Source organism: Leptonychotes weddellii, chromosome X (genome assembly GCF_054177405.1).
Source record: "Leptonychotes weddellii isolate Sample4059 chromosome X, ASM5417740v2, whole genome shotgun sequence".
Classification (NCBI taxonomy): Eukaryota; Metazoa; Chordata; class Mammalia; order Carnivora; family Phocidae; genus Leptonychotes; species Leptonychotes weddellii.
The window spans coordinates 63,600,213-63,612,593 of NC_138385.1; the positions used below are offsets into that span (position 1 = coordinate 63,600,213).

Sequence of the window (12,381 nt, forward strand, 5' to 3'; positions counted from 1 at the left end):
TGTTTATAGCAGCAATGTCCACAATATCCAAACTATGGAAAGAGCCTAGATGTCCATCAACCGATGAATGGATAAAGAGGTTGTGTGTATATATATATATATATATACACACACACACATACAATGGAATATTATGCAGCCATCAAAAAACACGAAATCTTGCCATTTGGCATGACGTGGATGGAACTGGTAGGTATTAGGCTGAGCAAAATAAGTCAATCAGAGAAATACATGTATCATATGACCTCACTGATATGAGGAATTCTTTTTTTTTTTTTAAGATTTTATTTATTTATTTGACAGACACAGCGAGAGAAAGAACACATGCGGGGGGAGTGGGAGAGGGAGAAGCAGGCTTCCTGCCAAGCAGGGAGCCCAATGTGGGACTCGATTCCAGGATCCTGGGATCATGACCTGAGCCGAAGGCAGCCGCTTAACGACTGAGCCACCCAGGCGCCCCGATATGAGGAATTCTTTTTTTTTTTTTTTAAGATTTTTTATTTATTTATTTGAGACAGAGAGAATGAGAGACAGCATGAGAGGGAGGAGGGTCAGAGGGAGAAGCAGACTCCCTGCTGAGCAGGGAGCCCGATGCGGGACTCGATCCCGGGACTCCAGGATCATGACCTGAGCCGAAGGCAGTCGCTTAACCAACTGAGCCACCCAGGCGCCCCACCGATATGAGGAATTCTTAATCTCAGGGAACAAACTGAGGGTTGCTGGAGTGGTTGGGGATGGGAGGGATGGGTTGGCTGGGTGTTAGACATTGGGGAGGGTATGTGCTATGGTGAGAACTGTGAAATGTGCAAGACTGTTGAATCACAGATCTGTACCTCGGCAACAAATAATACATTATATGTTAAAAAAAATGAAGACGATAACAGGAAGGGAAAAATGAAGTGGGGGAAATCAGAGGGGGAGACGAACCATGAGAGACTATGGACTCTGAGATACAAAGTGAGGGTTCTAGAGGGGAGGGGTTGGGGGGATGGGTTAGCCTGGTGATGGGTATTAAAGAGGGCATGTACTGCATGGAGCACTGGGTGTTATATGCAAACAGTGAATCATGGAACACTACATCGAAAACTAATGATGTAATGAATGGTGATTAACATAACATAAAAAAAAAAAAGGAATAGTGGGAGTTAAGCCTGCCTATTCTAGTCAGGTGGGTAGCCACCTATTAGCTGTGTGGTCCAGATCTGGCTTCCCAGGTCTATGAGTATTTGTATTAAGTATTTTAAGGCAGGTTTCAGGCCTTTATGAGATCAAACTAGATCATATCAATCCATTCTCCTTAGCTTGTCCTGCTTTTGTGGTTATATTGGACTGACAGGGCACACTTTTTATCCACATGTCTCACAAAGTATTCCTGAGGATTGTGGAAGTCAGTGCATGGGAACTGCCCCATTCTTTTGGCCAGGATTGAGCTTGTCCATTTTGAGCATGGTAAAAGGAACCCAGGGTCTGAATTAGGCCTGGAGCAACATTGGCCCCTTCTGTATAGCTGACCTTTTCCTCTCCTGTGAACTTGATGCCAGGAGCACTCAACAGATCAGAACCGATCTGTACTCAGCACAGCCTATTTATATGGACAATTATTATGGGAGGGAAAAGAACATGTAGAGGTTTTTTTTTGCAAATCAATTCAACAACACCCATATTTCACAGCCTTGGACTTTGAGATTGACAGAGCTATGTTCGGAATTTTTTTTTTAAAGATTTTATTTATTTATTTGAGAGAGAGAGAATGAGAGAGAGCACATGAGAGGGGGGAGGGTCAGAGGGAGAAGCAGACTCCCTGCCGAGCAGGGAGCCCGATGCGGGACTCGATCCAGGGACTCCAGGATCATGACCTGTGCTGAAGGCAGTCGCTTAACCAACTGAGCCACCCAGGCGCCCTGTTCGGAATTTTTAAAGACAGCCTTCCCCAGACATACCAAAAAGCCCAGTTTACCATACAGTGTGAAGAGTTAGGATTGCAAAGGCAAATTCTTTGCAGGTAGCCTGCAACTGAGAAGTGAGGCATGCAAGGCAATTCAGCAGAATGGGAATAGTTTAACCAAACTCTGTAATGTTAAGAAAAATTAATGAGCATTTCTGATTCTGTCAAATTGTCTAAAAGGCCAAATATAAGCAGAGAGGAGGGAGAGTTGGTCAGAATGATTTGGCTAGTAGAAGACATCTGTCAGGACAGGGCTCATGGGACCTTCTTGGCCAGACTTAGCCATACCACATGTCCCGAGACATGATGTTTGTCATGGGCATGCTATGAAGGTGCACACACGAGTTGTGTCTTTCCACAGTGTCAGCTTTATTCAATCATAAAGCAAAGTTAATCACAGTTCTAAAGCAGGTTCAGGATTCCAAACCCAATGACATTTCACCATGTGATTAAACTTGGCTTCTTACACAGCACACAGAGCAGGACATAAGACAAACTACACAACAAATAAGATAACAAGGGATATAGGAAGTCAGTCTGTGGGTGTGCAGTTGAGATAAGGCCTCAGTCTGGTCTTGGTCAGCTCTCAGCACTTACTGCTTATTATGTTCAAGCAGTGAAGGATCTTGGATCTTCAGAGATCAATCTGGCACAGTGTTCAGTGGCAGTTGCCTTTTTTAAGTGGTCAGACATAGAGAGGTCATGTCTGAAGAGTCTGACAGTTTGCTGCAAAAATCCTCCCCTTTTTAAAGGGATTTAATTGGTCCAGGGTCCCTGCAGACCTCCTCTGGTTCTGCTCGTTACCAGTTCTGGGGCGTCAGCTGATGCTGGTCCCAGCGATATCTTATAGCTGAAGTACCTTTAACTACTTGCATCATTGCATGACACAGGCCCCTGCTTGACATGAGAGACTCCATTTTGCTCTCTACAATGTGCCCTCAGGGGGGGAGTCGAAGGCAGTGCTAAGAGGAGGAGGGGCTGAAAGACCACTCTGAGAGATAGTTACTTAATCAGACCTTACATTCGACAGGTCCACAGGTCATTTCATCCATCCCTCTGTTTTTTTTTTTAATTCATAAAATATTTGACATTCAAAAAGATACATAAATTATATAATGGGTACTTATGTACTTACTATCCAACTTAAGAAATAATTCATTACAGGGGCGCCTGGGTGGCTCAGTCATTAAGTGTCTGCCTTAGGCTCAGGTCATGATCCCAGGGTCTGGGATCAAGCCCTGCATCAGGCTCCTTGCTCAGCAGGCAACCTGCTTCTCCCTCTCCCACTACCCCTGCTTGTGTTCCTCTCTCGCTGTGTCTCTCTGTCAAATAAATAAATAAAATCTTTAAGAAAAAAAAAGAAATAATTCATTACAAATACATTCTTCCTCCTCTCCCTCTCTGCTCCTTCCCTTTCTTTTCCTTCCTTCCATCTTCCCATTCTCCTCTCTGTACTCTCTTGAATTTGGCATGTGTCATTATCATATTTTTGTATAATTTCTGTACATATGTATGCATACCTAAATATTATGTGGCATTTCTTTGTAGGTTTTTAAACCTCATATAAGTGGGATAGAGATGAGATAAAACTGTACAGAAAAGAAACCAGGGGTGTGATGAGCATGGGATTTTAGTTTGCTGTGGCATCATAGCTTTTTAAATTTTTTTTTAATATTTAATATTTTATTTTATTTAAATGCAATTAATTAACATATAGTATATTATTAATTTCAGAAGTAGAGTTCAGTGATTCATCAGCGGCATATAACACCCAGTGCTAATTACATCATGTGCCCTCCTTAATGCCCATCACCCAATTACCCCATACCCCCACCCACCTCCCCTTCAGCAACCCTCAGATTGTTCCCTATAGTTAAAAGTCTTTTATGGTTTGTCCCCCTCCCTGATTTCATCTTATTTTATTTTTCCCTCCCTTCCCCTATGATCTTCTGTTTTGTTAAATTCCACATGAATGAAATCATATGATAATTATCTTTCTCTGATTGACCTATTTTGCTTAGCATAATATCCTCTAGTTCCATCCACGTCGATGTAAATGGTTAAGATTTTTTTTGATGGCTGAGGAATATTCCATTGTGTGTGTGTGTGTGTACACACCATATCTTCTTTATTCATTCATCTGTTGATGGACATCTCAGCTCTTTCCATAGTTTGGCTATTGTGTACATTGCTGCTATAAACATTGGGGTGCAGGTGCCCCTTCAGATCACTATGTTTATATCCTTTGGGTGAATAGCTAGTAGTGTAATTGCTAGGTCATAGGGTAGCTCTATATTTAACTTTTTGAGAAACCTCCATACTGTTTTCCAGAGTGGCTGTACCAGCTTGCATTCCCACCAGCGGTGTAAGAGGGTTTCCCTTTCTCCACATCCTCACCAACATTTTTTGTTTCCGGACTTGTTAATTTTAGTCATCCTGACTGGTGTGATGTGGTATCTCATTGTGGTTTTGATCTTTATTTCTCTGATACCCAAGTGATGTTGAGCATTTTTTTTCATGTGTCTATTAGCTGTCTTTATGTCTTCTTTGGAGAAATGTCTGTTCAGCATCATAGCTTTTAAATTGGGTGGCAGGTTCACCAAAACTTAGTGTATTATTAAAAGTAAGTAAGTAAATAAATAGAGAAATAAGAGCACCTTGTGTGGACTAATGATGAGTGTCTCATGGACTGAAAGTATTAATCCAATTCTATATACCAGAGAGTAAAACAATAATAAAGGATAGGCAATATACAGTTTGTATCCATCTACAACTTTTCTTTTTCTCATGCAGTAAGATTTGTGAGATTCATTCAGTCAATATATGAAGCTTTTTATTCACTCTTCCCCCCCCTTCTCCTGCCAGACTAGGCCTTCTCCAAAATTCCCCAGAATGCTAAATGTTCAACCCTTTCCATGTAATCCTTCCTGGCCAGCAGCCTGTGGCCACCTTGCTACTATTACCACTCATCTCCACTCTGATATGCAGGTCTCCTTAGCCTGCTTGAATTCCCAGGTACACCCCAGGCAAACATCCAGCTTATTTCATACTTCTGGAAGGCTTGCAAATATTTTAGAAAAGAAAAGGCCCATGCTCGCAATGCTTGTGTGGCTTACTGCATCCTAATCCCCATATATGTGTCTTACAAACACACGTAAGGATTGATGCTGGGGTCTGAGACAGAGCCCTTGGATGTAGGACAAAGGCTTTCTCTAAGAGCATCTAGTTAACCAAACTATCAATGTCATACTGCTAAGCTAGCCTGCCTACATTTGACCAAACCAACCCCTATTTGGTACTCCAAAACAATGGAAGTCTTAGCGTCCTGCTGTGCCCATGAGCCAACTTTCATGGTACCTACTGTTGACATACCTCCAGTTAAAAGCCTTTTCTTCCTTCCTACCTAGGACCTGATCCGAAGAGACATTCTGTACTACAAAGGCCGCATTGACATGGATAAATATGAGGTAGTTGACATTGAAGATGGCAGAGATGATGACTTTAATGTCAGCATGAAAAATGCCTTCAAGCTTCACAACAAGGAGACTGAGGAGGTACATCTATTCTTTGCCAAAAAGCTGGAGGAGAAGATACGCTGGCTCAGGGCTTTCAGAGAAGAGAGGAAAATGGTACAGGAAGATGAAAAAATTGGTAAGTGACCTGAGAGGAGAAAGAAGAATATGGCTATGAAGGACATAGAGGATTTGAATTAGTTTTCATTTTTCTAGAAGCAGAGGGAAGATTTCTGTTGCAAACTGACCTAATCCATTTTGGTGGTTTCCTATTATTAGGTCCTTTGTGGCAGATATCAGTAGTTTCTTCTAGTCAGAGTTAAGTGAGAGTTATAATTTGGCCTCCCTTACAGTCTCATGACTAGATAAGACTATTACACTGGAAGCAAACCTCAGTCTCAATTCTCCCAAACATACAAACATTTATTAACAAACAAACACAAAAGCAGTCATACAACCTGTTCTGTAATCTTAGTAAAGTCCCAGTTTTGTTCTTAGATACATGGCAGCATCTTCTGTGAAGAGGTTAGTCAAGGAAGAGTTGGTGATATTATAGGAACAGGCTTCAACTAACTTTCTAGTTAGAGTCTGTTGACAAAATCCTCTGATGGGGAACAAGACATAACACCTGTTTTCAATCTTGAGCTTAAGGCTTCCTTCTGAAGGGTAAAAGCTATAGGACTCACTGGATTTTTATACCCAGGTCTTGTGAGGGCTAAAGAGCCTGTAAGACATTTGTGACTAGTTCACATTTGAATAACATTCATTTTACCAATGAAAATTTATTTTTAACATGTGTTAGGCTAATTAGGCCTCCTGCATTAAAGTGACTGAACTGCTGGGAGTAGTGGTCTCTGGAGCAAGGACTTCTGAGTGTTTAATGTGTTAACAAATCACCTCTTGAGTGTGTATGCCTGATTAAGGCACTTCAGATGTTAACTAAATGCCCCTAGAGCATAGATTAAAATTAATGCACATGTATATATCACACTTTCTGTATGAAAGCATTTTAAAATAAATTGTAGAAAATATAACTGGGTCTAAAGCCATGATCACTTGCATGATTCAGTCACACTAAACCATAATTTTTTTGGCTTTAAATAGGTTGTTCCCCTTTTCCAGAGGGTATATAACTAGCAGAGAGATTTTTCATGCTGCTTTCGAACTGTGGGATTTAGGTGCCATTGACTATAGCTTTGTGGTTTACAAAGTACTATCTGGTCTCTTGCTCATGGTCCTGGCATTCTAGCATAAAAATACCAAACAGCCAGGCTTTGTAATTCCTTGAGAAGACACAGTTTCTGTTTTTGCCCCACTCTTAATGAGAGTAGAATTTTATATTAAAACACACGTATGCTCAAGCTGGTAGAAACTGCCTCTAGAAAAATGGGCCTACCCATTGAGTCCTGGTGCAAATGGATTCTTCTCTCCTTCAGTGTTGGGGATTTAAATGGTTTAGAGATAAGGAAGGGTGATCAGAAAGACACTACTTAGTCTAATCCTAGTTCTCTCCTCAGGTTTTGGGTAGAGTGCACATTAATAATTCACTTTGAGTCCCATTGAAGCCAAATAGCTTTTAGCATATGAGCACTGCAGTTGGACAAGATGTAGAGTGGTACAGAAATGCTACTGGGCTGCTTCTCTCAGTGGCAGGCAGCAGCAGCCTCTGATACCACCTAGGTTGTTAGACCTATTAAAGATATTGTCTTAATGTGCTTTATGCAGACCCTAGATCAACTAGAAGATCCCCACCATTCTGTCTGGTTCCAGTGTTATATTTCCCACACAATGCCCTAATAACCTGTAACTTGAAGAATCTGCTTCTAATAAAAAAGCTTCCAGAAATTACATTATTTTTTAAAATTTTGTTTAAAGTTTTAATTTAAATTCCAGTTAGTTAACATACAGTGCAATATTAATTTCAGGTGTACAATTTAGTGATTCCACACCTATACACAACACCATATGCTCATCACAACAACTCTACTCCTTAATCCCATCACCTATTTAACCCCTCCACCAGATCACCTCCCCTCTGGTAACAACTGCTTTGATCTCTATAGTTAAAAGGTCTCTTTTTGTTTCTTTCTCTCTTTTATCCCCCTATGATCATTTGTTTTGTTTCTTAAATTCCACATATGAATGCAATCATATGGTATTTGTCTTTCTCTGATTTATTTCACTTAGCTTAATACACTTTAGCTCCATCCACAATGTAGTACACACACACACACACACACACACACACACACACACACACACAAAATGGAATATTACTCAGCCATAAAAAATAACGAAAACTTGTCATTTGCAATGACATGGATGGAGCTACAGAAATCACTTTCTGACAAACCTGTTATCTTTTCTAAAACATTATTTTTTTTCTAATTATAATAATAGCACTTTTATTGTAGGCAATTTTGGAGAAAAACACAGAAAAATACAAGAGAAAACTAAAAATCACATAAAAACATCCTACCCAGAGAGAGATAACTTTTGTAAATATTTTATATATTTCCTTCCTGTTCTTTTGTGTATAAATAAAATACTAGGACAAAGATGGCTGACTATCTTTATGTCTCCCCCCAACCTCTGTCTCTCCATGATGAACAGTTCTAAATTTATATGCTCATTTTACACTTAAAATCATACCATTAACATTTCCCTAAATCATTTTTTTAATTTTTGTTATTTTATTTAAATTCAATTAATTAATATATAGTGTATTACTAGTTTCAGAGGTAGGGTTCAGTGATTCATCAGTGGCATATAACAACCAGTGCTAATTACATCACGTGCCCTCCTTAATGCCCATCACCCTGTTACTCCATCCCCCCATCCTCAGATTGTTTCCTATAATTAAGGGTCTCTTATGGTTTGTCTCCCTCTCTAATTTCATCTCATTTTATGTTTCCCTTCCTTCCCCTATGTTCATCTGTTTTGTTTTGTAAATTCCACATATGAGTGAAATCATATGTATTTGTCTTCCTCTGACTGACATATTTCACTTACAATAATATCCTTTATTTCCATCCATATCATTCATACATACATACATACCACATCTTCTTTATCCATTCATGTGTTGATGGACATTTGGGCTCTTTCCATAGTTGGACTATTGTGGACATTGCTGCTATGAACATTGGGGTGCCCCTTCAAATCACTAAATTTATATCTTTTGGATAAATATCTAGTAGTGCAACTGCTAGGTTGTAAGGTAGTTCTATTTTTAACTTCTTGAGGAACCTCTATATAGTTTCCCAGAATGGCTGTACCACCTTGCATTCCCACCAACAGTGTAAGAAGGCTCCCCTTTCTCCACCTTCTCACCAACATTTGTTGCTTCCTCAGTTGTTAATTTTACCAATCTGACTGGTGTGATATGGTATCTCATTGTGGTATTGATTTGTATTTCCCTGATGCCAAGGGATATGCAGCATTTTTTCATGTGTCTTTTGGCCATTTGTATGTCTTCTTTGGAGACATGTCTGTTCATGTCTTCTGCCCATTTCTTAGCTAGATTTTTTGTTTTCTGGGTGTTGAGTTTAATAACTTCTTTATAGACCGTGGATACAAGCTCTTTATCTGATAAGACATTTGCAAATATCTTCTCCCATTCTGTAGGTTGTCTTTTGGTTTTATCAACTGTTTCCTTTGCTGTGCAGAAGCTTTTTATCTTGATGAAGTCCCAAGAGGTCATTTGTGCTTTTGTTTCCCTTGGCTTTGAAGACATCTCTAGCAAGAAGTTGCTATGGCTGAGGTCAAAGAGGTTGCTGCCTGTGTTCTCCTCTAGGATTTTGATGGATTTCTGTCTCACATTTAGGTCATTCATCCATTTTGAGTTTGTTTTGTGTATGGTGTAAGAAAATGGTCCAGTTTCATTCTTCTGCATGTGGCTATCCAATTTTCCCAACACCATTTGTTGTAAAGACTGTTCTTTTTCCATTGGATAGTCTTTCCTGCTTTGTTGAAGATTAGTTGACCTTAGAGTTGAGGGTCCATTTCTGGGTTCTTTATTCTGTGCCACAGATCTATGTGTCTGTTTTTGTGCCAGTACCATACTGATTTGATGATTACAGCTTTGTAATATAGCTTGAAGTCTGGAATTGGTTGTCACCAGCTTTGGTTTTCTTTTTCGACATTCCTTTGGATATTTGGAGTCTTTTCTGGTTCCATACAATTTTTAGGATTGTTTGTTATAGCTCTGTGAAAATTACTGATGGTATTTTGATGGGGATTGCTTTGGATGTTTAGATTGCTTTGGATAGCATAGGCATGTTCTTCCAATCCATGAGCATGGAATGTTTTTTTTTCATTTCTTTGTGTCTTCCTCAATTTCTTTCATAAGTGTTCTATAGTTTTCAGAGTACACATCCTTATCTCTTTGGTTAGGTTTATTCCCAGGTATCTTTTGTTTTTTGGTGCAATTGTAAATGGGATCAATTCTTTAATTACTCTTTCTTCTGAAAAATGAGAATTACAGAACAATATCCCTGATGAACATGGATGCCAAAATTCTCACCAAGATATAGTACCTAATAGGATCCAACAGTACATTAAAAGGATTATTCACCATGACCAAGTGGGATTTACTCCTGGGTTGCAGCGGTGGTTCAACATCTGCCTATCAATCAGTGTGATATACCACATTAATAGAAGTAAAGACAAGAACCATATGATCCTCTCAATTGATACAGAAAAAGCATTTGACAAAATACAGTATCCTTTCTTTTTTTTAATTTTTTTATTATTATGTTATGTTAATCCCCATACATTACATCATTAGTTCTTGATGTAGTGTTCCATGATTCATTGTTTATATATAACACCCAGTGCTCCATTCAATATGTGCTCTCTTTAATACCCATCACCAGGCTAACCCATCCCCCCAGCCCCCTCCCCTCTAGAACCCTCAGTTTGTTTCTCGGAGTCCATAGTCTCTCATGGTTCGTCTGCCCCTCCAATTTCCCCCCTTCATTCTTCCCCTCCTGCTATCTTCTTCTTTTTTTTTTTTTTTAACATATAATGTATTATTTGTTTCAGAGGTACAGGTCTGTGATTCAACAGTCTTACACAATTCACAGTGCTCACCATAGCACATACCCTCCACAATGTCTATCACCCACCCACCCCATCCCTCACAACCCCCACCACTCCAGTATCCTTTCTTGATTAAAACTCTCTACAGGGTAGGGATAGAGGGAAAATACCTCAATATCATAAAAGCCATTTATGAAGAAAAGTCAATATCATCCTCATTGGGGAAAAAAATGAGCGCTTTCCCCTAAGGTCAGGAACATGAAAGGGATGTCCACTCTCACCACTGCTGTTCAGCAGAGTACTGGAAGTCCTAGCCTCAGCAATCAGAAAACATAAAGAAATAAAAGGCATCCAAATTGACAAAAAAGAAGTCAAACTTATGGTACTCTATGTAGAAAACCCAAAAGACTCCACCAAAAAATTGCTAGAACTCATACAGGAATTCAGCAAAGGGGCAGGATATAAAATCATTGCACAGATGTCAATTGCATTTATATACCCTAAATCACTTAATATTTTTTTAATTATGTTCAGTTAGCCACCATATATTACATCAATAGTTTTTGATATAGTGTTCAATGATTCATTAGTTGCCTAAAACACCCAGTGCTCACCCCAACACATGCCCTCATTAATACACATCACCCGGCGACCCCATCACCCTATGCCCCTCCCCTATGAAACCCTCAGTTTATTTCCCAGAGTCCATAGTCCCTCATGATTTGTATCCCCCTCTGATTCCCCCCTGTATGTTCCCTCCCTTATCCTAAGCTCTTCTGTGCTATGCCTTATGTTCCACATATGAGTGAAACCATATGATAATTGTCTTCTCTGCTTGACTTATTTCACTTAGCATAATCCCCTCCAGTTCCATTCATGTCAGTGTGAATGGTGGGTATTCATCCTTTCTGATGGCTGAGAAACATTACATTGTATATATGTACCACATCTTCTTTATCCATTCATCTTTGGAAGAGCATCTCAGCTCCTTCCACAGTTTGGCTATAGTGGACATTGCTGCTATGAACATTGGGATGCAGGTGGCCATTCTTTTCACTACATGTGTATCTTTGGGGTGAATACCTAGTAGTGCAATTGCTGCATCATTGGGTACCTGCATATTTAACATCTTGAGGAAACTCCATACTGTTTTCCAAAGTGGCTGTACCAGTTTGCCTTTCCATCAACAGTGTAAGAGGGTTCCCCTTTCTCCACCTTCTTGCAAACATTTGTTGTTTCCTGCCTTGTTAATTTTTGCCATTCTAGCTGGTGAAAGATGGTATCTATGTGGTTGATTTGAATTTCCTTGATGGCTAGTGATATTGAACATTTTTTCATATGTCTGTTAACCATTTGTATTTCTTCTTTGAGAAGTGTCTGTTCATGTATTCTGCCCATTTTTTGACTGGATTATTTGTTTTTTTGGGTGTTGAGTTTGAGAAGTTCTTTTTTTTTATTATATTTATTTATTTATTTTTATTCTTATGTTAATCCCCATACATTACATCATTAGTTTTAGATGAAGTGTTCCATGATTCATTGTTTGTGCATAACACCCAGTGCTCCATGCAGAATGTGCCCTCCTCAATACCTACCACCAGGCTAACCCATCCTTCCACCCCCCTCCCCTCTAGAACCGTCACTGATATGAGGAATTCTTAATCGCAGGAAACAAACTGAGGGTTGTTGGAGTGGGGGGTGGGGTGGGAGGGATGGGGTGACTGGGTGATAGACACTGGGGAGGGTATGTGCTCTGGTAAGCGCTGTGAATTGTGCAAGACTGTTGAATCTCAGATCTGTACCTCTGAAACAAATAATGCAATATATGTTAAGAAAAAAAAAAGAAGAAGAAGAAGGTAGCAGGAGGGGAAGAATGAAGCG

At 39.7% G+C, this 12,381-nt stretch overlaps 1 protein-coding gene across 9 annotated transcripts in view; it reads left to right on the forward strand.

Moving 5' to 3' along the window:
* ARHGEF9 (Cdc42 guanine nucleotide exchange factor 9) overlaps positions 1-12,381 on the forward strand; it is a 202,578-nt gene that overhangs the window by 158,684 nt on the left and 31,513 nt on the right. For all 9 annotated transcript variants that reach the window (XM_081808797.1, XM_031033070.2, XM_031033077.2 and 6 more), the window contains one exon: positions 5,353-5,596. In XM_081808797.1, the coding sequence (XP_081664923.1) occupies positions 5,353-5,596 (244 nt within the window). The remainder of the gene's footprint in view (positions 1-5,352; positions 5,597-12,381) is intronic.